At 42.5% G+C, this 23,836-nt stretch overlaps 2 protein-coding genes and 1 long non-coding RNA gene across 7 annotated transcripts; 2 read left to right on the top strand and 1 right to left on the bottom strand.

The window, feature by feature from the left end:
* Window positions 1–8: 8 nt before the first annotated feature.
* Window positions 9–3,499, top strand: DNAJC28 (DnaJ heat shock protein family (Hsp40) member C28). 3 transcript variants are annotated; one of them, XM_030020349.1, is made up of 2 exons: window positions 9–127; window positions 2,107–3,499. In XM_030020349.1, exon 2 carries the CDS (start codon window positions 2,160–2,162, stop codon window positions 3,276–3,278), a length of 1,119 nt encoding a protein of 372 aa, XP_029876209.1. In that variant the 5' UTR covers window positions 9–127; window positions 2,107–2,159; the 3' UTR covers window positions 3,279–3,499. The 3 variants fall into 3 exon arrangements, with proteins under 3 accessions (XP_029876209.1, XP_029876208.1, XP_029876210.1); XM_030020348.1 differs by lacking the exon at window positions 9–127 and adding an exon at window positions 149–252; XM_030020350.2 differs by lacking the exon at window positions 9–127 and adding an exon at window positions 157–229 and having other exon boundaries at window positions 2,104–3,499.
* A 4,933-nt stretch (window positions 3,500–8,432) lies between these two features.
* TMEM50B (transmembrane protein 50B) lies at window positions 8,433–23,605 on the top strand. 3 transcript variants are annotated; one of them, XM_030020355.2, is made up of 8 exons: window positions 8,433–8,543; window positions 16,184–16,359; window positions 16,971–17,083; window positions 18,130–18,197; window positions 19,263–19,355; window positions 19,562–19,619; window positions 22,016–22,109; window positions 23,151–23,605. In XM_030020355.2, the coding sequence occupies exons 2-7, from the start codon at window positions 16,261–16,263 to the stop codon at window positions 22,059–22,061; spliced, it is 477 nt and encodes a 158-aa protein (XP_029876215.1). In that variant the 5' UTR covers window positions 8,433–8,543; window positions 16,184–16,260; the 3' UTR covers window positions 22,062–22,109; window positions 23,151–23,605. The 3 variants fall into 3 exon arrangements, with proteins under 3 accessions (XP_029876215.1, XP_029876213.1, XP_040980945.1); XM_030020353.2 differs by having other exon boundaries at window positions 22,016–23,605; XM_041125011.1 differs by lacking the exon at window positions 8,433–8,543 and adding an exon at window positions 15,947–16,020 and having other exon boundaries at window positions 22,016–23,605.
* LOC121233456 lies at window positions 20,777–21,994 on the bottom strand. Its single transcript, XR_005932903.1, has 2 exons — window positions 21,944–21,994; window positions 20,777–21,410 (listed from the first exon to the last, which is right to left on the bottom strand). It is a non-coding gene; the product is annotated as an uncharacterized LOC121233456 (long non-coding RNA).
* Window positions 23,606–23,836: the final 231 nt, after the last annotated feature.

Here is a 23,836-nt window from a genome sequence, read left to right as displayed (position 1 = left end):
GCGGGCTTCGGGCTCCCTCCGCTGGCGAACGGGGCGGGCGGGCCGGCCGGCCTCCCCGCTCACACATGCGCTCACTGTCGGGCGTCGCTCCTGACGTTAGGACGGGGCGCCTGTCCTTGAGCGAAGGGTAAAAGCAGCCGCCCCTCCTCCTCCACTGCTGGCGCGCTGCCCCCTGGGCCCGCGCTCGCCGCGCCGCGCTCGGGCCTGTGTCGCTGTGCGGGAGGGGGACGGGCGGGCGGCGGCGGGGACCAGGTGAGGCGGGGGCGCTGGGCAGCGGGGCTCCGGGCGAAAACGTGCGTGTCGCGCTGCGGGGCGCCTCCCCCGCCCTACGTAACAGCTCGGGGAGGGGAGGGGTGCCGAGCGCCCGGCTCTTCGGGTGCCGGTAACCGCTTTCCTCCTGCGGCACATCGCCTCGGGGCGCTCGCCCGTTCCCCGCGGCGGCTGGGGAGCAGGCGGTGGGGCCGTGACGGCCGCGGGGCGGGCGGGGAAGGATGTCTCGTGCGCCGGGCCCAGCGGGGGAGTGGGGCGGGGCGCCCCCCGTCGGTGCCGCCGCCCTCCTCGGCCTTGGCGGGGGCGGGGGGGGGCTCGGTCTTGTCCCGTCCCGTCCCCCCGCCCCTTACCTCGCCCCGCCGGGGAAAGCTGAATTCAAACGGCTGGGGAATACCCCCCCCCCCCCCCAGCCGGCGCCCTTCGGTCCCGTGGGGTGAGTGCCATACATACAGTTTGATACGGTTTTTTTAAGCACCAGTGTATTAAATTCAAGTCTGCAGAGTTACGAGAAAGTCTGCTTCTGATCAGTATGTTGAATTTCAAAAGTGTGTTCATTGATCTTTCCATTTAAATAGTAGTTATGTGGTTTTTTTATGGCCATACAGAAGTAAATTATTATCTTTGCCAGCCACCTAGAAAAAAAGAAATCATGATGTATATCATAAATGGAAAAAAAACCCCATGTTAATAAGGTCCATTATGATAACCACAAGCTGATGACTTAGTAAGTTACCTGGATCAAAATAAACTGAAAACATTCAGGGTTGATCCAATTGTTCATCCAATCCCAAGTACATCTCCTTCCCCCTTCTCTTTTCAGATGGGTTAGTGCAGAAGGGCAGTGTGTTACGTGCAGAACATATAAACATATTTATTCCCTAACCTTGATTTAACCTAGTTTTTTTTGTTTGGAAAGGAAGTCAGCAAAGGATATGCTGCAGTCACTGATGAATCTGTGAAAGGAGACTCTTTAACACCATGTACGCAGCCTTTGTCTTAGGATTTTCATTAATAAAGAGAAGTTAGCTGATGTGTAAATTGTGTGTGCAGCTCGTATGATAGTTTTCAGCTTTTGATTTTATGTGAAGCCTTACTTATGTTGCCATTTGCTAAAGGTGTTCCTTTTGCTGTTTCCCAGAATAGTTCAGAAGCACTGGTATTCCTGACAGAATGAGATACTGTCTGGTATTGATCTGTTCTGAGTTCCAGTTTTATAACCTTACCTGGCACAAACAAAGGAGATTGGCCACTAGAATGTGGGAGCCCTGCTGGGAAACAAGAGTTAATCTAAATGAATCTATAGTCTGAATGCTACATCAATTGTTGCTCTGGAATACCAAAAGGGTACTGTAATGAAATCCTTTTGAGAGTGTACCAGGTAGTAGATCTTGAGGCACTGATGTATGTGAATAGAAAATTCAGTTGAAGGCTGAATGTGGATGTATAGAGGAAAAGGGAGAGAGTTGTTTCAGGAGAGTTACTGCTCAACATAAAGCATATTTCCAGTTTACATTGCACTGAGCTTGCAGAAAGGCAATAAACCTTTGGCCTTTGGGGAATTCTGAACTGCAAAACAAACGGATGGTACTGTTGCTGTACCAGGAGAAAACTATATTGTGAATTGATTTTCATTTACATAGTAATACTACTACTTCAATAGTAATTAATAAGAAATGCAGATTTCAATATTTGTCTGTAAAAGAAAAGAACATTGCATACTGTTCTGAAATCTTGCAGGGATTTCTTTAAATAATACAAGTTAAAGATAAGACTTAAATCATGTGAGTTCTTTTAAAAAGCATATTTAACACAATTTTTATGAAAATGTGTTTATAGGTCATTGTTTATAATGTAGCTGCATCTGAAGAAGTACAAAGTGGCTTTGTGTCATGCTGACTAACAACATAGGGCATCATTTCATGGTACGTCAAGCAATGATTCCAAGAAACCTGAAACCGTTTCCCTACATTTGTGGCAACAGAATGTTGTCAGGTTACAAATCTAAAAGCAACATCAAGGACTCTTACAAAATTCTTGAGCTTGAGGAAGGATGTTCCCTTGATGATATCAGAAACTCATATCGAAGTCTTGCCAAAAAATACCATCCAGACAGCGGTTCTGCCACAGCTGATTCCGAAGCATTTATGAAAGTAGAAGAAGCATACAGAGTCGTGCTCAGTGATGTGGCGACCAAAAAGAAATCAAACGAGAATAATGAAGAGGAGGAAGATCAGTTCAAATCAAAAGCACCACAGCATAGACACTACTTGAGTTTTGAAGGCGTTGGTTTTGGAACACCAAGCCAAAGAGAAAAGCAATACATGCAGTTTCGAGTAGACCGTGCTACTGAGCAAGTGTTGGAGTACCGGAAGCAAAGACTTGAAAGCCAGTATGCTGCGACTGACCTAATGAAAGCCAAAGATGTGAGGCAGAGCAAAAAGGTGAAAATAACTCAGGCAGTTGAGCGGTTGGTTGAGGACCTCATCCAGGAATCGATGGCAAAAGGAGACTTTGACAACCTCAGTGGCAAAGGAAAACCTTTGCAGAAATTTTCAGACTGTCCACATATCGACCCTATGACTCACAACTTGAACAGGATTCTGATAGACAATGGATACCAGCCAGAGTGGATCCTGATGCAGAAAGAAATACGGGAAACTATTGAGCGGTTAAGGAAGAATATAGTGGCATCTAGAAGTAAGCTTGGAGGGCCAATGACACCATATAGGCAAAAGCAATGGAATCATATTTGTGAGCAATTTATAGAAGATATCAGGAAATTAAACAAAAGAATTGACAACTTCAATTTAGTTGTTCCTATTCTGAGCAGACAAATGGTGCACTTCAGTGCAGACAAAGAAATTGTTCGAGCACAAAAGACTTACGAAGCTTTGATGGAAAACAGAGATGCTTCTAATTCAGACACAAAGGAAAATGAAGAAGAAAATGTTAAAAGCTTTGGGTGGAAGTCTTCGCTATTTAAGTGGTTAAACCTTACACTGAAATAAGCTAATACTAATTGATCTGTCTCGTCAAGATTTTGAATGCACTTTATTAATTAAACTTGTAGCACTAGAGAAATTTCAGGTACACTGAAAATGTAAAATCCAGCTGTCCACTCTTACACCAGTTAAAAAGAATGTGGTTGTCTGATGTGCATTTGCAGCTGCTTAATTGATGTATTTGTTAATATTGTTAAGGAACAAATAAATTCAGTTATCCTCTTGCAGCTCATTTTACTTATGCTTAAATCAAAATTGACACTTCACTTTAGCATAGAGTATAATCACTTTTACAGTCTGTTATCTCTTCAAAAGGTAAAACAGGCATAACAAAAACACGTTAACGACAAAGTTGAAGTAAAAGTCTTCTTGTGCCCTGTTAGTTCGACCTTTATCCTTTGTTATTTAAATGCTTACAGCTCATAAATTGTTGACAGGTTTCATGTGTTTTTTTAAAAAGTACATTCATCTCTTCAAGCTTAAATTAAATGGCAATGAAGGGAGGGTTCTGGATGTCTGGACTTGGACTGTACATTCTGCAGAAGTCCGTTTTTGGATCTGGCTTTTAACACAGAAGGAGGTCTCAGAAAGCATCTGATCAAATAAGGAAGACTGGCCAAAACTGTACCCTAGTCGCAGGACTTTTTGGAGGCGAGAGGAGAAGGGAATATTGATTTTCAAAAGTAATTGCACCATTTAAGTATTTTAGAATATTGGCATCAAAGAATGCACTGTGAAATATTGCCATATTATTAAAGTTTCTGGGCAATGGCTTGGAGGGTGGGAGAATCTCCATGATGCCAAAGATTTATTTATCTTTAGTAACCTCTCAGCTCCCCACACAATCTGATTTTCCTGGAGGACTTTGCCTTTGAAAAGGCGTCACAGGATATATCGGTATCTGTGTGGGCCCCTTCCTCACTCACGCCTCTGTGACTCAGACTGTCACTGTCTCCACCCGTGCAGGAGTTGTGCTGTGCCCTGCCAGTCTAGGGAGGCGTCCCGCAGGCTCTGGTATGCCACAGAGGGGGAATTTCCACTCTCAGAGTTTCAGGAATGAAAGCTAGATGATGATCACAGCCATCCTTTGGCAGATGCCCCAGCACCAGCAGAGTCTGGGTTAATGCGTTTGCTTTTGGGCAGGTAACGCTGCATGTGCTCCGTTTGGTCTTTATGCTCTTGCTCATCTAAATGAGGTCTTAACATGCAGGCAGAACATTACTTGTATTTGTTGGGAATGGATTAATTGAAGTATCGTTTGTCAGAGGGTATTATATAATCTAGTAATATAATTGAATATAATTTATTTACTGGTAGACACTATAGGTCTTTCGAGCCCTTGTGTTACAGCAAATAAGTAACAATGACGTTTGTCATGTTTAAGAAAATAGGGCTAATCTCAGCTTCCTGTAATATACTTTTTGGTAGGAATTAAGGTGGCAAAAGTAAAAAGAATGGTGTTATGTGCAGACTGATCTGTTGCCCCTAGGTCATGCTACTGGGATGCTTGCGCTGTGCCATGCCCTGGTGTTGGCAGAAAGGATTAGATCATGGCTATTAGTTCCTGTCTGCTGAGATTCAGTTAGGCAGCAGGGGTACACTAGCGGTGCGTGGATCAGTTGGGCCAGTCAGTAATTAAAGTACTCTTCAGTGGCTCTCCAAGTCTGCAGAGATGGTAAGAAATAATGGGTGTCTTACAGATATAGGAGTTAAGTCCCATATAGTGGTAAAGCAGGAACAAAATGTGTGTGTGGTCTTGATCTGCCATATAAGTAGCTCGAATCTAAATGCTCTGAAAGAAAAATCAGGTTACATGGCAGTCCTCTGTTTCTGGGGTCTCAGTAAGGGTTCAGATTGCTGTCCTTTCCTTTGTGATATGGATATGATTCATTGAAATCCTGGTGTTAGACCAGGTGGTACCAGAAAGCTTTGACCTCTTAAGCTCCTCACTCATTTTAGCAGCTGTGTGTATGAATGTCTGTTTATTTCAATAACTTACCTATACATTCTTGCTTCTAATGAAAACTGTAAATGAAACATACTTTTATGGAAGTCCTTTGATGTAGTACTCTTACAAAGATCAAATTTTGATTCTCATTATGATCTACAGGAATTGGATCTGAATTGCTGTTTAAACTAATCCAGTGACAGATTTAGAAAGAGCTAATTGCAAATTGAATTCATTGCACAAGAGTAAATAGAAACCAGATTGCAATAAATCCAGCTTTGATGGAATCCACTTTGGCTCACACTGAAGATAAGTATCAGCAGTGTAAATATTTAAGTTGCCATAATGGATGAGTCAGCATACTGCGTGATTTTTATGTTCCTTTTAAAACTACTTGGTTTTAAATGGAGTAGATGTGACCTGACTCTCAGCACTTTAAATCAGCCTTACGCTGTTGTCATGAAAAATTGCCAGGCGCAAAAATCCACTTCTTCAACATTTACAGCAATGATGATGAAAAAAATAATTTAAATTTTTATTTTCCCCAGGTGTGTGGAGGAGTGTATTTTTGCAGGGCTGATCTATTTTTTTGTTGCTCTGAGCTCACAATCCTAAGAGCAGTATTTATTCAGTACTTCTAGAACAAGTAATACCAAGTACTGCATACCAGTTAGAAAAATGCAGGAGAGAGTGGCCCTCAGAAGTAATTTTTCTATCTGACACTAGACTGTTAATTTGAATTTGCTGTTATCTTATGACTGACCTCAGAAGGATGATTGCTGATTCCAGATACAAATACATGTTGCTTATTCCCAGAACTCCCTATGTGTTGGTCTAATTACCATACGTCTTGGGGCTTGAAAGGCTTATCTAGATGACATCTTAATACAAAGACAAAATATTATTTATATTTATTATTAGGATATATTAATTAAGGTATCAGTTTTTCTCAGGGTGAGGAGTTTGTTTCTTGCCCAACAATCTGATGGCTCTTTCAAGCACTATTAGCAAGCTATGCAATCATACGTGTTGGTATTTTCCAGTAAAAGGAAAAGACATACAGCTGTAGGCTATCTGAAGTAATGTCTCAGGCTGTCCTATAAACTGAGGAGTGTCTGTATATGCTGTAAATGTTGAGGCCTGCTGAGTATCTTTCTGTTTCAGAGTAGTAACGGCTCTCAAGATGCACGTGGAGTTACGGCAAAGGCTCTGAAGAGAAGGAATAAAAGTCATGAGAAGCAGGGCATGCTCTAAGAGACAAAGATAAGTGGTAAATCTTTATTCTTAGTGGGAGAAACTGTCACTGTGAGGGAGAAGGGGATGTGTGGTGTCTCCCTTAGAAGTTATTTCCCTGCCAGTTGTGTTTCCCTGGATGTGGCAACCACACAGTTTGCCTTCCCCCAGCTGAGATCAGCTGTTGAGAAAACAGATATATGTGTGTGCACGCATGGGGGGCAGGAGGGGTGATAGGAAGGGCCTGGAAAGGAGAGAGACAATTAGGGGGAAAGCAAACAGCATGTGATGCTTCCAGATGAGGGTGAGAAGATGGTGGCACATGTATTAACAGGGGTGGAGGCTGGTGAGTAGGCACATGTGAATTACAGAGAAAAAAAGGCTATGGTCCTTTCCAGTGAACAGCAAGGCAAGAGTTTTGTTACGAACCCTTTCTTCGGGGTATGGTTCTGAGCATCAGGAGTAAGAAACAACTGTTGATATTGGTCTTCTCTGCAGTGGATAGCCTCTTCTCTGGGCCAGGTAAAGTGAGAAGGGAAGAGCTTCTTCAAAAGAAGACTGCGGCTTAGCTCCGGACCTGGTGGAACACTGTGAGCACCTATAACTGACGGAAAAAAGGAGGGGAGCTGAGAGTAGAGGGCTTTGAGTACAACTTTTAACTTTGAGTGGGATTTCGTGGGACCACATCTTAACTGTCTTTTAACAGGAAACTGAATATTCTGTTGCCATTCGGTTGCATCTTTATAGGCCTTTCTCACAGTGCTCCTTTTCTTGCTTAGTGCCCCATATTGCTCGTCATTGTTCTTGAGCAATATCCTTGAAATGCCTTCCTCTTTTCTTGTTTATGCTGTTCCACTCTTAAATTTCTACTTCTTGCTTTTCAGATTGATTCTGTGCCAGAGTGCAAATTTTCAAGACTAATCACTTCCCTCACTTCAGTACTTAATTCAATTGCAGTGTTCTCCCTTAGTATCTCTAAAATCTTGCTACCAAATCTTTTATAATAGGCATCAGTCTGTATTTTACAAGACGATGGTTCCTCCTTAAGGTACCTGTGGTGCTGGTATGGCTTTCTTCCCAATGCTTTGGCAAGAAACAGGCCAGAGAGCCAGAAAAAGAGAACTGAATCCTGTGTGGGGGAAGTATGAAGGGAATGCATTGAGAGTCAAAAATTCGGGGTCAGTTGGTACGTTTTGGGCACGTTCAACACCACGTTGCAAGCAGACAGCCATTCAGGTCCGTTGTCCAACTGCAATGTGTAGAAACCCTCTCAGCTCTCTAGGGAGAGGTCCCGGGGCGAGTCGTGCCGGGCAGGGCTCGCCGTTGGCTCGGCCCCGGCCCCTGCTCGCTCACCGCGGCCGGGAAAGGGGGACGCGAGGAGCAAGAAGGCGAACGTCGGCAGCCCGCTAACGAGGGCGGCAGGCGGGCGGTGCAAGCGCTGCCTGGCGCACGTTGAAGCCGGCTGGGAAACGGGGTGAAGTCGGGAAGAAGCAGCGCAGATGCTTCTTCCCGGACAGCTGGAAGAGGAACGCGGAATGGCTTAGGGGCTCTCTCTGGTTTCATCCAGCCAGGCGTAGGGCCGCGGGGGCACAGCGTCCTGTGCCGAGGCACCTCCGCCGCGACAGGGACCGGCTCGGCGGCCGCGGAGGCTCGCGCCTTGTGCTGGGCTCGCGGCACAGCGCGCGGCGGCATGCGTCACACGCGCTCTGGGAGGTGACGGCAGGCGTCTCACGCGGCGCCAGCCCCGCCGCCCGGGGGGGGGGGGGGGGGGCGCTCCCCCGGCGGGGGCAAGGCTGGCGGGGGGGCGGGGCAAGGCGGCGGGGGGGCGGGGCGAGCAGCGCCGCCGGCGGCAGCGGCCTCCCCCGCCCAGGAAGAAAAGGGGCGGGGCTTGCGCCGGCAACCTCCTGCCGCCGGTCGCTCCTGTCGCTGGCGTGGGCCGCCGCGTCGGCCAATCGTGGCGCCCCGCCCTCACCCAGCCTCCGGTGACGTGCAGCGCTAGCTTCCGATTGGCGGGCGGCCGCGTCGCTCGCGGGTCTCTCTGCCCCCCACCCCCGCTCCCCGCAGGCGGAAGAGTCTCGCCCAGGACGGGGGTACGTGCGGCCGTTGTTTTCCTGCCGCCCCGCTGGCGCCGAGGGGCGGCGGGGCGGGGGTCGCGTGCGCGACCGAGCCGGGGGCGGCGGCGGTAGAGGGGTGGGCGGGCGTTGTGGGAGGGTAGCGCGGGACACCGTGTCCGGCCGCAAACGCGCGCGCCCGCTTGCCCCCCCCGGGCCAGCGGCCGTCGCGCGCCCCGGTGCGCGGAGCCGCCCGCCTCTCCCCGCCCCGTCCCGCCGCCAGGGACCCTCCGCCGCCCCCTCTGCCGCGGGGAGCAGCGCCTCTTCCCTCCGCCTGCGCTCGGAGCCCGGGGCGGCCCCCCGGTCCCGGCCCGGGGCTCCCGCGCGCCCCTCGGTGCTGGCCGGGGGCGGGCGGCGTCCGGCCGCGCTTCCCTGCCCCCCACGCCGGAGCCCGTGACCTTTTGCCGTAGCGCGGCCTCAGCCGCGGGAGGTCACGGGCCTGTCCCCGGGGGCCGGGGTCGTCGAGGGGGGGGGGGGCAGCAGGGCCCGTCCCGTCCCGTCCCCTTCCCCCCCTTGCCGCTGCAGGGCCACGGTCAGGTCTTCCTCCGGTCGCCATCGTCGGCATCTGGGAAAGGGAGCGGTGGTTCTTTAGCAGAAAGTTTGAGGTCCGTAGATGAAATTTCAAAAAAAGTGACTTATTTCTTCTACGTAGTGCTGCCCTCAGCGTAACAATTACTGCCGGGACTTTGATTGCAGCTTTGGGGTTCTGCCTCGTATTGCCCCGTCATGGCTTGAGCCCATTAAATAAATATTGATGCACATAGAATACTCTTATGAGCAAAAATAGCCCTGTGGATAATTGCAGAATTGATCTTTTTTCTGCCTCTCTCCAGTCTTCAAACTGTAATAGCACTCTTAAAGAATACTTGCTGGAGACAGCAGTCACGTTGCTCTAGGTCTGAGCATCACACAGACTCGTGTAAGGCGATTACATGTTTAATAATTTTGCTACATTCATTTAAAAGTTCAATTAAAAGTTCCTTTGTTTCCTCCTTCTAGCATAGTGCTATGGTGTATGGGAAACTGAAAGTGAAACTGCATGTAATTACTGAAATGAGTGAGTGGTCTAAAGGTCCCCCTTTAAAAAAATTACAGTGGACTTAACAGAAATGTCCCCATAAGCTCCTTACGGTGGCCATGCCAAAACATCTTTTCATAGGATACGCATATGAGAAAAGTATGTGGCTTAAAGCATATTCTGATTGGTTGCTTGTGGAGGATACTGTCTTCTTTGAGGAAAACAGGGTTTTCTTCTTCTCTTTAAATTTATTCTCCTCCCGCTCTCTGTCTTTTACTTTCTTCTTTGGAAATAGGAGGTTCCATTCTTCACTAACCTGACAGTATTCCAGGACCCTTGCACAGCTTAAGACAGTTTTCTTTTTGCAGACTTTTTGTATTTTCTTGCAACTGCTTTTAATATTTTGTTCAAGTGAAATTAATTCATTTTAAGAGAAGGAAACTGATTTTCAGATGAAAATTCCAATTCTTGTGTTTTCATTTCACTTCATTTGTCTGACTAATATACCAGTTGTTTTAACCTGAGTGCTGGTGTCTACCAAGTATTATTTTAACAGTGAGTGTAACTGTCTTCAGTCACCAGTTTGTTCTTGCAGGTGTTCTTGTGTTTCTGTTTATTGGACGTGAGTGAGAAATGTTTCCAGAGAACAGTGGGAGAACCCGTCTGCCCTTGGAAAAGGGGAGGAGACGGACTGTAGGAAGGGCATTGAAGGACAGCTAACGCAAGGGGTTTTTCCTGTTTCCTTGCTGTGAAGTATGTGGATGTAAAAGTTAAAACCAAGAGAGTGAGTTTTGTACTTTTATTCAGGTAAGAAAGTCCAGCTGAAAGCATCTTTGTCAGAGTTTTCTGTCTGTGTAGAAGGATATAATTGGGCTAAAACCTATGTATGTGTCCGTATTAACTCATATGAGGATAAACTGTAGCCTAGCTCTTGTGGTCTTGATGGAGTCTCAGCTTCACAATGTCACTGGTCTTTCACAGTTGAAATATAGCTTATTATTTTCTTCCTTTTTGGCTAGGGTGGTTGAGAACTACATACATATGGAACATTATTACAGAATCATAGAATGGTTTGGGTTGGAAGGGACCTTCTAAGATCATCTAGTCCAACCCCCTGCTATGGGCAGGGACACCTTCCACTAGACCAGGTTGCTCAAAGCCCCATCCAACCTGGCCCTGAACACTTCCAGGGATGGGGCATCCACAACTTCTCTGGGCAACCTGTTCCAGTGCCTCACCACCCTCACAGTGAAGAGATTCTTCCTTACATCTAATCTAAATCTACCCTATTTCAGTTTAAAACCATTGCCCCTTGTCCTGTCACTACAGGCCACGGTAAAAAGTCTCTCTCCATCGTTCTTATAAGCCTCTTTTATATATTGAAAGGCTGTAGTAAGGTCTCCCTGGAGCATTCTGTTCTCCAGGATGAACAACCCCAACTGTCTCTCACCTGTCTTTGCAGGAGAGGCGTTCCAGCCATCCCAAACGGGAGGCACGCATTTTTGTGGCCCTCCTCTGGACCACTCTAACAGGTCCATGTCTGTCTTGTGTTGGGGACCCCAGAGCTGGGCGCAGTACTCCAGGTGGGGTCTCACGAGAGCAGAGCAGGAGAATTGCCTCCCTCAACCTGCTTCTTGTTATGCAGCCCAGGATACAATTGGCTTTCTGGACTGCAAGTGCGCATTGCCGGCTCCCATCCTTTTTTTCCACAGGGCTGCTCTCATTCCATTCATCCCCAAGTCTGTATTAATATTGAGGATTGTCCCAGCCTGTGTGCAGGACCTTGCACTAGGCCTTGTTGAACTTCATGAGGTTTGCATGGGCCCATTCCTCAAGCTTGTCAAGGTTCCTCTGGATGGCATCCCTTCCCTCCAGCATATCAGTGTATCCCTTCTCTCTAGCATATTAAAACCAGTATTGTATAATAGCTGGGTGTTTATTTAACAGCTTGTGAGAGGGTGGCCAACCCGTTGCGTTTGGGTTGGCTCTGTACAGTCCATCCTTCTAGGAGATCTGGTCGGCACTATGCTTACCTTTTAAATGAGAGCACGGGAAAGTGGTTGGTTGGACTTCAGACTGGATGAATTGTTCTGGCATCCTGCAGTCTGCTTCCTGCCATCCTTTTTTATGGAAACCCCACAGCCCTTATTTGTCATGCCCTCCACATGTGGGTGCCCTCCGTCAGGTGTGCACTTGATCAGAGATGGCATTGTCCTCTCACAAAGAGAGGAATATCCACACGTTGGTGACAGAACGTAGGCACATTCAGTAATGCTGGAAGAAATGGTGCATCACCTCTTTTCAGTCGTGTATCTCTGAAGTCTGTACCCATATGGAGCTATGTCATTAGTGAGAGAAATGTTTAATTATTTTTACTGTTAAGTGGAGCTCTCTTGAAATATCTCTATGAAAGACTCCTTTGCAGAATTCCGAATGGCATCAGTTAATGTTTAGATCATCTTAGAAAAAGGGCAGCTGCATTAGCACCTCTGTTTCCTTTTACTGCCAATCATATTCTTGCATGCCTGCTCTAGCACTAAGCTTTCTTTGTGAAATCAAAGCTGGTTTCTGGCATTAGACGTGTAGAAATAATTCTAGACTTCTTGTCTGTGTTCTGTTGCAAATTCTCTGCACCTTGTTTCTCCATGTTTGTCATCTTATTCCAGTGAAACAGAATTGTGTTGTCAGTTACTAGTCTGCTGTAGAAGGACTGCCAGCAGGTAGTGTTTATTTCACCTATCCACATTATATAGGGTGCTTCTCTCCTGAGCACAAAGATAAGGTTAAAGCAAAGTGCAAGTTTGTGAGCCAGTATCAAGCACCAAAAATACAATTTCTGATAAAATAATATGCTTTTGTGGAAGGTTGCCCTGTATCTTAGAAGATATGAAAAAAAAAAAAAAAAGCAACTTTTTCTAGTCTCCCTAGCTTCACTCGTTTGTCACTAATGCAGTTGTGAAAACTCTATTTGACAATTTACAATTAAGTATTGAGAGAGGTTTTGTCTCAGATTTCTGAAGGGAGCCAAATGCCTGTGGTTTGTCACCTGATGTTTAAAAAATGCTTAATAATTAAGACAGGGTTTTGTGCAATGTATGGTATCAGTAACGTTTATCATTACTGACTTTGCAAAGTTGAAAGGGTTTTGCTGGGATAAATGCTAGTCAGTTTTTGGATTGGAAGTTGGCTTAATTATATTAGCTGACAAAACAAACTATATATCCCCTTTAAATCATAGAAGGGAATGAATTTTTTCATTTTGTTTCAGCCTTTTGAACTAGAGCAATTTTTGTAGAAGTAAGAAGATTTCTTTCATTAAGTCATCCAAGAATTTAACAGGTTATTTCTTAAGTATCACAGAAGGGTTGAGGTTGGAAGGCACCTCTGGAGGGCATCTGGTCCAATGCCCCTGCTCAAGCAGGGCCACCCAGAGCCAGTTGCCCAGCACTGCGTCCAGACAGTTTTTGAATTATCTCCAAGGATGGAGACTCTGACAACCTCCCTGGGCAGCCTGTGCCAGTGCTCGCTCACCGTCACAGTGAAAAAGTGTTTCCTGATGTTCAGAGAGAACCTCCTGTGTTTCAGTGCGTGCCCATTGCCTCTGGTCCTGTCACTGGGCACCACTGAAAAGAGCCTGGCTGCGTCCTCTTTGCACCCTCCCTTTGGGTATTTATATACGTGGATGAGATCCCCCTGAGCCTTCTCTTCTCCAGGCTGAACAGTCCCAGCTCTCCCAGCCTTTCCTCACAGGACCGATGCTCCAGTCCCTTCACCATCTTCGTGGCCCTTCACTGGTCTCTCTGCAGCGTGTCCATGTCTCTCTTGTGCTGGGGAGCCCAGAACTGGACACAGCACTCCAGGTGTGGCCTCGCCAGCACTGAGTAGAGGGGAAGGATCACCTCCCTCGATCTGCTGGCAATGCTTTGTCTAATGCAGCCCAGGGTACCGTTCACCCTCTTTGCAGCCAGGGCACGTTGCTGCCTCATGTTCAACTTGGTGTCACCAGGACCCGCAGGTCGTTTTCTGCCAAGCTGCTTTCCAGCTGGGTGGCCCCCAGCACATACTGGTGCATGGGGTTGTTCTAGGTGCAAGACTGGGCGCTTCCCCTTGCTGAACTTCATGAGGTTCCTGGCAGCGCATTTCTCCAGCCTGTTGAGGTACCTCTGGATGGCATCCAAGTAGAGGGTGAAGAATAATTTCTGTTGTTGTTGTTGACATATCTGGAATAATTTTTTCCAGTGGCATTTCTTGACCTGCTTTCTGAATTGCAGTAGAGCTTCTTGTTTGAAGGAGTGTTGTGGTTTAACCCCAGCCAGCAACTAAGCACCACGCAGCCGCTCACTCACTTCCCCCCCCCCACCCAGTGGGATGGGGGAGAAAATTGGGGAAAAAAGAAGCAAAACCCACGGGTTGAGATAAGAACAGTTTAATAGAACAGAAAAGAAGAAACTAATAATGATAATAACACTAATAAAATGACAACAGCAATAATGAAAGGATTGGAATGTACAAATGATGCGCAGTGCAATTGCTCACCACCCGCCGACCGGCACCCAGCTAGTGCCCGAGCGGCGATTCCCTGCCCCCACTCCCCCCAGTTCCTATACTGGATGGGACGTCCCATGGTATGGAATACCCTGTTGGCCAGTTTGGGTCAGGTGCCCTGGCTGTGTCCTGTGCCAACTTCTTGTGCCCCTCCAGCTTTCTTGCTGGCTGGGCATGAGAAGCTGAAAAAATCCTTGACTTTAGACTAAACACTACTTAGCAACAACTGAAAACATCAGTGTTATCAACATTCTTCACATACTGAACTCAAAACATAGCACCGTACCAGCTACTAGGAAGACAGTTAACTCTATCCCAGCTGAAACTAGGACAAGAAGGTGGTTTTATTTAGATATGTTAATACTATTTAAGTGGTCCATTGTAGGAAAAAAATTACAGAGGAAAATACAGCTTTGAAGAAATACAGCTTCAGTCATTCTGAAAATGACTGAAAGTGTATTTACAGGCATGGTAATAACTTTGGTAGATTTGGTTCAGTGGGGAGAAGAAGTAGCACAGCACGTTTGTCTATTTACTCCTACCTGTGGCCAGCTGCACCGCAGGGTGAGGAGAACAGTGCAGTCTGTAGTGGCAAAAGCAATGGGAACCATGAGCTGTGTTCCAGCGTGGGTGGGCAAGGAGCTGGGAGGGGAGGGATTACTGCGGGGTGAGGAAGAGACACATTCATGGTTTGAAGAGGAACAAATAAAGTACAGGTGGAGCCATTTTAAGGGTGGAAAAGAAGGAAGGGCTGTAGGAGCAGTTGTAAATCTAATAGCACAGTGCAGCAATTTTGTGTGAAAGTTGTAGAAAGAATAGGGATCTGAAAATTGCTAGGTAAAAGTGTAATCTAGGAAAATAACTATATGGTGTAGTCCAGATACTGTACAAAAGTAAAATAATTTTGGAATTGAGTGATTGATTTTAATGCTTTAAGTTAGTATCATAACTATGGATGGATTTCTGGAACTAGACTCAAGAGAACAAGCTTTTTATCTTATTCGTAGGACGTGGCCTGTGTTTGTAATGCAGGCAAACTCTATTTATTTTTATTTCATTTCTTAGCGTAGACTTCTAATTACCATTATTAAGCAGAAAAATGTTCTATATCAGTCTGTCCTGTAACATAATCATAACAGATATTTGTCTGTTGTTAGCCTTTAACTAGTATCTGGAAATTATTTATGGCAGGTTGGGAAAATGAGAAGTTGACAATACTAAAACAAAATAGAATGGCATTAAGAGTAGTTGTGAGTCACTGCTAAACAGAAAACTGGTAAATATTCTAACTTCTGACACTCAAACTATATATGCTGATCATTTTAGTGTGAGAATAGATTGTCAGAATCTTTTATAGCTACTATCTCACCAAATTGAGAACTGTGTTGTTTCAGTAGTTGCTTTGTAACACTAATTAACTTTGCTTTCCTCTTCCTGTATTTAAAGTTCTGTGTGATCCTCTCTCTGTGAAGCAGGACATTCTTTACCCTTGGTATTAGTTGATTCATTCAGTTGATCCCTTTTCCCCTATATTAGAAGGGCACTATATTATCTAGCTTATTTGGAGACTGGAAATACGGGTATCTTATGCAAGATTCCTTGGCCTGACTCAAAGACCAAGTTCTGGTCTGCGTATGAAGCCCTGTTCTATGTACCGTACTTTTTTTAACTGCTAATGTGAGGGAGAACATTATGGTTTGAAGATGAAACTTAGATTGAAATATTTGCTTTTTTGCTCCTGTTTTTTGCTTGCTTTTATTTTTGTGTTTCATACATTTGAACAAATAGTATATTCTATTTAATTTCTTTTCTGTTTCAGATAAGATGATTTATATATAATACATGAGGTTTTTGGGTTGTATGATGATTTTATTTTGCAATTCTGTTTGTAAGGTAGGTTGTTTTTTTAAATATAGCTCAATATAGAATCCATAGAGTATCTAGAGTACTTAATTCTGTAAAAAAACCCCCCATATCATAAAAATTGCTCATCAGGGCTGTCAAAGTCTCAAGATTTTGCTACTTTGTATAAAATGCATCTTTGACTGTGTTTCAGGTATTTAGGACGCAGTTGTTAATGGAAAAATTAATGTATAAGTACCAAATAAGAAGGGCAATCTAATCTTCGAGAAGATGGCAGGATTCCTAGACAACTTCCGGTGGCCAGAATGTGAGTGTATTGACTGGAGTGAAAGAAGAAATGCCATCGCTTCAATAGTTGCAGGTGTATTGGTAAGTTTTGAGAGGATGTGAATCGTAACTCTCTTGAGAAATTTGGAAGTACGACAGTTACACTTTTGTGTCAAATTTGTGAAGTTCCACTCTTAACTGCACGTCAGTCCAGTAGATTTCTTTAAAATTTTTTTAAGTGTAATTGTTAGACAGCTTTTTTACGAGTCGCATAACTTTGCATTTTGTCTGATAATGATGTACCATTTCTGCTATCTCTTCTTTGAAAACGATTGAAATTCCTAGTGGATTTTTTTCATAATTAGATATGTTAGAACACCTATGTATAACATAGGTGTTCTATCTCATGTGTTTAGAATCTGGATTCTTGTTCTTAAAGATGTACAGGAAATTTAACCAAACGCTGGTACTTAATTTGAATAGAAAATGTGACCGATTCCCAAATACTCCTCTGAAAACATCAACATTAAGGTTTGTGCAGAACTTGCATATCAGACAGATTTAGAGTCCAACTTAAAGCTAATAACTTTCTAGACTAGTTTGTACGTGTTAAAAGACAATCAAACCAATGGTATGCATGAATATTTGCCGTGTTTTGTCTGCCTGTCTGTGTACCCTTCCAGCCTCGTAATACTGGCCTATTTAATTTCTAGTTTTTCACAGGTTGGTGGATAATGATAGATGCTGCAGTAGTTTACCCTAAGCCAGAACAAATGAACCATGCGTTCCATACCTGTGGGGTGTTTTCAACACTAGCTTTTTTCATGTAAGTGTATATAAAGGGAGTTCTTATAAAATAAACATGAGCTGTTAAACACAGTTTTTACTAGACAATATGGTATATGATAAATCTTTGAATCACTTGGTTATAAATTATGTATGAGTAATCTTGTACCTTTTTGCATGGCAATGTAAAGGCCTTTTTTCTTTTACCTGTGGCCTTTGTTTCTGATCGTAGTCTGTTTATTCATTGTCCTGTTTAGGGTAAATTGCTTTTCCTGTGCACTTTGGCTGAACGTAAGAAAGCAGACCTTCATTTATGCAAGTGGCTTTCTATAATAAGTGTTTAGATTCCTAGATCAAAATTCATTTAATGCTGCCCAGTTGCTTACCTCAATATAAAACATTTGACTGCATTTTCCCCTGCATTTTTACAGCTGTCTGTGGCCCAAAACTTCCTTAAGTGGGAGAGGTAGTAGTATTATAGCTATTGTTATAAAGATGCAAATGTGGCAAGCTTGAAGGAGAAATAATAGCTTTTATTGAATCATACAATATTGGTGAGAAAAAAGGATTCATTTGGATATGCAAGACCTTCTTAACACTTGGTATCTGAAAGTTTTTGGTTTTTTCCTCAGCAGTGTAACTCATTTTAAGAAAATGTGTTGTCCCTCCTTACAGGGTATCTCTCACTTGAATACTTATGGTATTCATTGTGAAGGAAAGCAACTTGTATCATAATCATGAGAGCACTGTGTTACTGGCTGTTATTATTCCTGTGAAGTGGCTTTAGATATTTTAAAAACCTAAACAGCCAGAAAGTGACCAGGAATATTTCAATCACTAAAAAGGGCAATTCTTTCATCTTACAGATCTGTTACTGTAAAAATTTAAAACTTAGGAACAAATACGAGGTTTGCTTGAAATCCAGTTGGAATCCTTCTGTTAAGGGACATGTAATAATATGTGACTATACAGAATGCCAAGTAATTTTCCCAGAACTTGTTGCATCTTAAAAAAAGCTAGCTTTTTACTTAAAACTTTAAATTGATTTTCTAATAATCTGAAGTGTATACACTTTTTTCTTCCTAGGATAAATGCTGTATCAAACGCACAGGTGAGAGGAGACAGCTACAGTGACGGATGTTTAGGAAGAACAGGTAAATTAACTCTAAAAATCATGTTCAGTTGAAAGACTGATTATTTAGGTGTTGGTTTTTTTTTTTTTTCTAAGTGGTGGTTAAACAAAAAATCAGAAGTCAAGGAGTAAGAGAGAACTTCTGTTAAGTTAATTTCTTTACAAAATTAACACTTGGAGATAAGTACTGTCTTTGCTAAAAAGGTGAACTTAGAAAAATTTGACTTCTGTATATCTTGAATACCTAAACTTTCCTCTGCAAATACTGTATAGCTGCTGGGAGAAATAAATTTTTGCCTTGTGGTAGGCTATGGAGCAGACACTACTTAAGAATGTCTTATTTTAGAATGTATCACAAACATTCTGTTTCCTCTGTATGTCACCTACTGTGTGGTGTCTGTGGACCTGCTGTCCCCTCTCTGCTTTCATTCATTAATTCCCTTACTATTTCCCGTGTGGATCCCAGCATCTGTTTTCATGTGATCTGTAGAATGCCTCACTGGAAATCCAGTAGGGTTTACTGATTTTTGAACTAGCGTATGACGCTTTTTTGTGTGTCATTCATAAATCAACTTGAGAGAATCTTTATGTAGAAGTATTTTCATTTCCTATGAGTAAGCAAGTTGATTATTTAAAATGGCATCATCTTCCTTTTTCAGCAGGTAATACCTGGTTATGGTAGATGTTGCCCATGTGAAAACATCTTTCTGAAGTAAACACAGCAAGCGTTTGTTTTACATACCCTATTGGAATGCCATCTTTACCTCAGAAACACTATAGCTTTGGCAAAGTACCTCATCATTAGTCCACTTGAAGTTGTGTTAAATGATGTTATAGGCGTTCCCTACAAGTGAGGGGAAATTTCTCGTAGTTGTGTCTGTTCACTAAAATAAGGGGAATCCAGACACTGTGCTCTACTGGAGAAGGCAAATTTTGGTTTATCTTGTCATTGATACAAGGTTTAACACTTTCCCTTTGTGCCTTCAGCAAGATAACATATTGTGTCATAATAGAGTAGCAGCTTGGATCATCTGTCACTATGGATAATAGTCTACATGGTTCTCAGAGGTTTTAATATTTCCTGCAGGTGCTCGTGTCTGGCTCTTCATTGGCTTTATGTTGATGTTTGGTTCACTTATTGCTTCAATGTGGATTCTCTTTGGAGCATATGTTACACAGAGTAAGTTTGTCTATTTTCACATATTGAAAAGTACTTTTGCTGTCAGCCAGAAGACAGAAAATCCAGAAGAATGGAAATGTGTGGTCTGTTCTTGTCAGAGCCATACCATCTAGTTTTGTAATCACAGAATGACACTATGGATAGTGTTTTAAATACACGTTCCAATACAAAAGAACTTAATATTTCCTTTGTTATTTACTTTGCAGACACTAATGTTTACCCTGGATTAGCAGTGTTTTTCCAAAATGCATTGATATTTTTCAGGTAAGTTATCTGGGCAAATTTCCCTCCTTCCCAAGGGGTATCTGACTTGCCTGCTTCCATACACATTGATACTCCTGGAAAATAAGTTCTGAAAGCTGGAGGCTAACTCCAGGCTTGGACCTTCCACAATATGGAGTTTGCTGCTGTGAATGCAGGACCCTCCATATTTCAATTTATTACCCACCCTGACCTTTACTTGAGGAGGGTGACATGTAAGCCAAAGGGACCTCTTGGGTCACTGAGTAAACTGACATTGTACAGAGAATTGATGTGGTATTATTCAATGCATAAACTGATCAAACGATTTCTTAAAACTTTTTTTTACTCTGCTACTTTTTTCTACTCCCTTTGCTCCAGTGCTTAGAAACAATGTTTTATTTGCCCCTTCTTAGCCCATGAGAGGCTCTTTGTTCCCCTCATGTTCCTGTTAGTCCAGCTCTTTCTGGTTTCACTGAATTCACAGCTCTAGAATGTGGATGACCAAGAATATAGACAGTATTCTGGGTGAGATATTGTCAGTGTCTTTGGATAATGGCAATAATGCTTTCATCTCTGAACTACAAATACCTTGGCATATATCCTAACAGCACTAGGTGGGAGATCCTATTGCCCTTTTCCTGACTGTTTCATACCAATGGCTTGATTATCCAATAATTGATACACCTAGATTTGTTTCTACTGGATGAGCTTTCAGTTAAGAGTGATATTTTTTTTTCCTAAGAGCATGATGGTATGTTTTGTAATATTACACTTAAATCAATTTCTTTTATTTCGCTTAATATCATGGAGTATATCATGACACTTTGAAACTATCTGTATCTGTAATAATTCTTTTTATATGTATAATGCATTCTGCAATCCATGAATTTTATTAATAAAAGACAATGAAAGCATTAAATAGTGTAATTTCTGAGATCAGTCACTGAAAAAGTTTACATAAACTCGTCTTTTGCAAGTTCTTACTTAAATTACTGTGCTAACAATTTTCCTTCCAGTACCTTATCAAATGCTTTGCAGTGAGCTAGATCGACTGGCTCCACTGCGCTTCCCTGTTCAGAAAACCAGTTATGTTCTTGCAGAAAATAGCAGTTCCTAAATCTCTCTGTAGTCTTGCACATGATTGAAATGGGATACTGATGAAGGCAGACTTTTGAGAATAGTTTCACTATGCCTGAAATCTTTATTCTCATTTCAGTAGTTTGAACTTACTTCTGAAGCTTTTTGCTTCTGAAAGTGTCTTTCCACAGTTTCTATTGTATTCTGTGTGTAGATATATTTTAGGTTTATTTGTTTTCTTTTGTCTTCTAAAATTTGTTTTCTAGGTATGAACAACCTTTTTATTTAAAAAAAAAAAGTCTTTGTTGTTTATCCCACCACGCACTTTAGGCAGTAACGTTTGATAAGTCCATCAATTGCCATAGACTCCTTTCCTCAGACCAGACCTGGGTCAATCAGCAATGCCCTTCTCAATGTCCTTATCCAAAACTTTTGTTTTGATTGAATCAGGTTCTCTTCCATCAGTGTTGTTGCATAATGTCTGTATTCCCTGAACCATGTGTCTCCTTCAGGACTTGTGCTTCAGCCCTGGTTGTTACTCCACCAGTTTTTTTACTTAGTTTAACATGCTCTATTAGCAGTTCTCTTCTCTGGTTAATTGCCCAGGTGTCTAGCTTGTTTTACTTATCATTGCTTGTTACTGTTGTTCTTGGTGTCAGTATTTCTCATTTCCTTCCCTCTTCATTCTCTTATGAATTAGTATGACTCTGCCCTTCTTTACCACCTGTCTGTTGGCTATAAGAAAAAAATAATTTAAAATACAAGGAACAATAAGGAAATCATGCTTGGTTTTGTTCCCTCAACATTTTTTTTTTTTTGATTCATGACAATATGTAATTGCATCCAAAGTTATAAAAGGAATTTTGGAAATCAAATTGTAATTTGGATCTCACTTATCCACCACAGGATCAATATTCTTTCTGATTAGCTCATAAAAATTTAATTGCTTAGATTCTAGCTAGGACATGATGCATTATGTTCAGCTGATTGCCAGATGCCAGGATGAGACTTGCTGCTCTGTAACTCTGTGGATCGGTCCTAGAATCTCTTAAATACCAGAATTTTTTCCTTCCTGCTTTTACTGTGAGACTGGCTATTTTTTTATTTGAGCAGTTGCGTCAGCTGGATCTCATAGTTTTAGCAATGCATAGTAAATGAAATGTAAGTACAAAAACCAGATACTGACATGAATAAAAGTTAAGGTTACTGGAGGGATGTTGATTTGCAGTGTAGATAGTATAAGATTATAAGGATGCTATTAAAATTACCTTTTCCACCTTATGTATGGTTTGATTTTTTTTTTCTTCTTTTTTTTTTTTTTTTTTTTCTTTCCCCTTTAGTACTCTGATCTACAAGTTCGGAAGAACAGAAGAGTTATGGGGATGAGAGATCACATATAGCGTTGTCTATTCCATAGTTGCTATGTCGTACTATGTATGTAGATATATTTACATTTATTTGTTCTTGTTTTGCTTTCTAAATTGTATGAACTGAGACAAATTACAGTTTCTGTAATAAGCTCCTTCTTTTCACAGGACAGATTTGTGAATATGTACATATGACTGTATATATCTTAAAAAGGGAATGTCAGGCTTTCTTTCTGAAATCTTCAGGCTTATTTCTTCAAATACATTGGTTTCTGTCAACTCCTAAGACTTGATCTTCCAAACCTTTACATGTGTTGGAGACTTCAGTGGAACTATTAGTGAAAAAGCAGGATAAAGCCCGTACCCTGTAAAAGGGGTTATTACTTTTACACATAGGTGAGCTAGAGCCAATTTTGCAAGGGCTGCCTGTGTAACCTGGAGGAGTTGTCAGCGCATGGAGGTGACCCAGCTAAGCCTGTATTTAATGAGGGTAAATTCTATTGTATGCTGAGATAAGAGCTAATTTTAAGAATTTTATATAACTGTTCAGAAAAATATAAAGTAGCTAGTTTTTTGTAAAAGGTTATGAATTTTTAAACAAGGCCCTATATTAAGCAGGTTCTGCATGGCAAATTGAACTGTTCCTGACTTCTGATTGCTATAGCACAAATGACATTTGGTAGCACTGCAGTCCTTAGAAATAATTTCATATTGTTCAGTGTAATAGATACCAATTAGTATTTAATGCATTTACTGATATTAGAATTTAAAAAAAATAGACAAACCAATGCCAGTTATACTTAAGGAATATAAAGAGTAAATGAGAGTCAGTCTAACAAACATCTCTAATATTAGGCTAGCGTAATTTTCTTCAGGGGAAGCTTTTTGCTGATAAATGAACCGTTACCCTGTTACCTATTACCTTTTCTATTTAAAAGGCAAGCATTTCAAGTGGGGATATAGCAGATGTATTTATTGCTCACAATCTTACCTTGGAATAATTGCCCGTTTTAGGACTGCCATTTGCCCCAGTTAAAATGTATTTATCTCCTAAATTTCATGGGCACTTTATTGAATGCTTCTATTATTGAAATCCTGTTTCTTCTAGCTGGAGTATACAGAAGGGGAGAACAATGATGTTGTACAGCTTTGGACTGATCTGGTATATTCATTTTGCTGTTGGTGACTTCCTTATTTTATGAGTTCTATGTGGTTTTTAAAGCATTTGAATCTACGTTGTGTCTACAAGCTTTTATAACTTTCTCTGTATCAAGATTGCTGACCAAATGGTATTAAACTGCAGAATGTAACTTCTGTGCATGGTTACTGTATGCTGTTAGTCATCTAATTGCTCCCTTGTGGGAATCTCTCCAGTGGACAGAATATGAAGCAAATACTGCAGCTGAAATTGTGCTACTGGCTAGACTAACTTCATCCCGATTCCACCATCCTGCAGTGAGTTACGATATATTCACTGGTGTTAATCATAGCTTTGTACATAAGTTGTCTGTTTGGCTGTAACTTCAGAAAAACTGCAATAAACTTTATCTTACATTCTCAAAATAGTGAACTTCAAAAGGTAATTAATTGTACAGTAGTACTCAATAGCTCAAGTAGTACTGACCTTTAACCAAGGCTTGTGTTTTCAGGTCTGTCAGCTTCTTGATTAGGAGCTTTGGAATGTTTGTTGGCTTTTTTACTAAGTGAGAAACAAGTGTGGCCTGTAACTAATCCCATTTACAGTATCTTGCACCTGACAGTTGAACAGCACAAGCTAAGTGTTTGACTCTGGAA

The sequence above is a fragment of the Aquila chrysaetos genome, chromosome 7 (genome assembly GCF_900496995.4).
Source record: "Aquila chrysaetos chrysaetos chromosome 7, bAquChr1.4, whole genome shotgun sequence".
Lineage (NCBI taxonomy): Eukaryota > Metazoa > Chordata > Aves > Accipitriformes > Accipitridae > Aquila > Aquila chrysaetos.
Note: the sequence above shows the minus strand (reverse complement) of the source record. Positions and strands in the feature narration are given on the sequence as shown.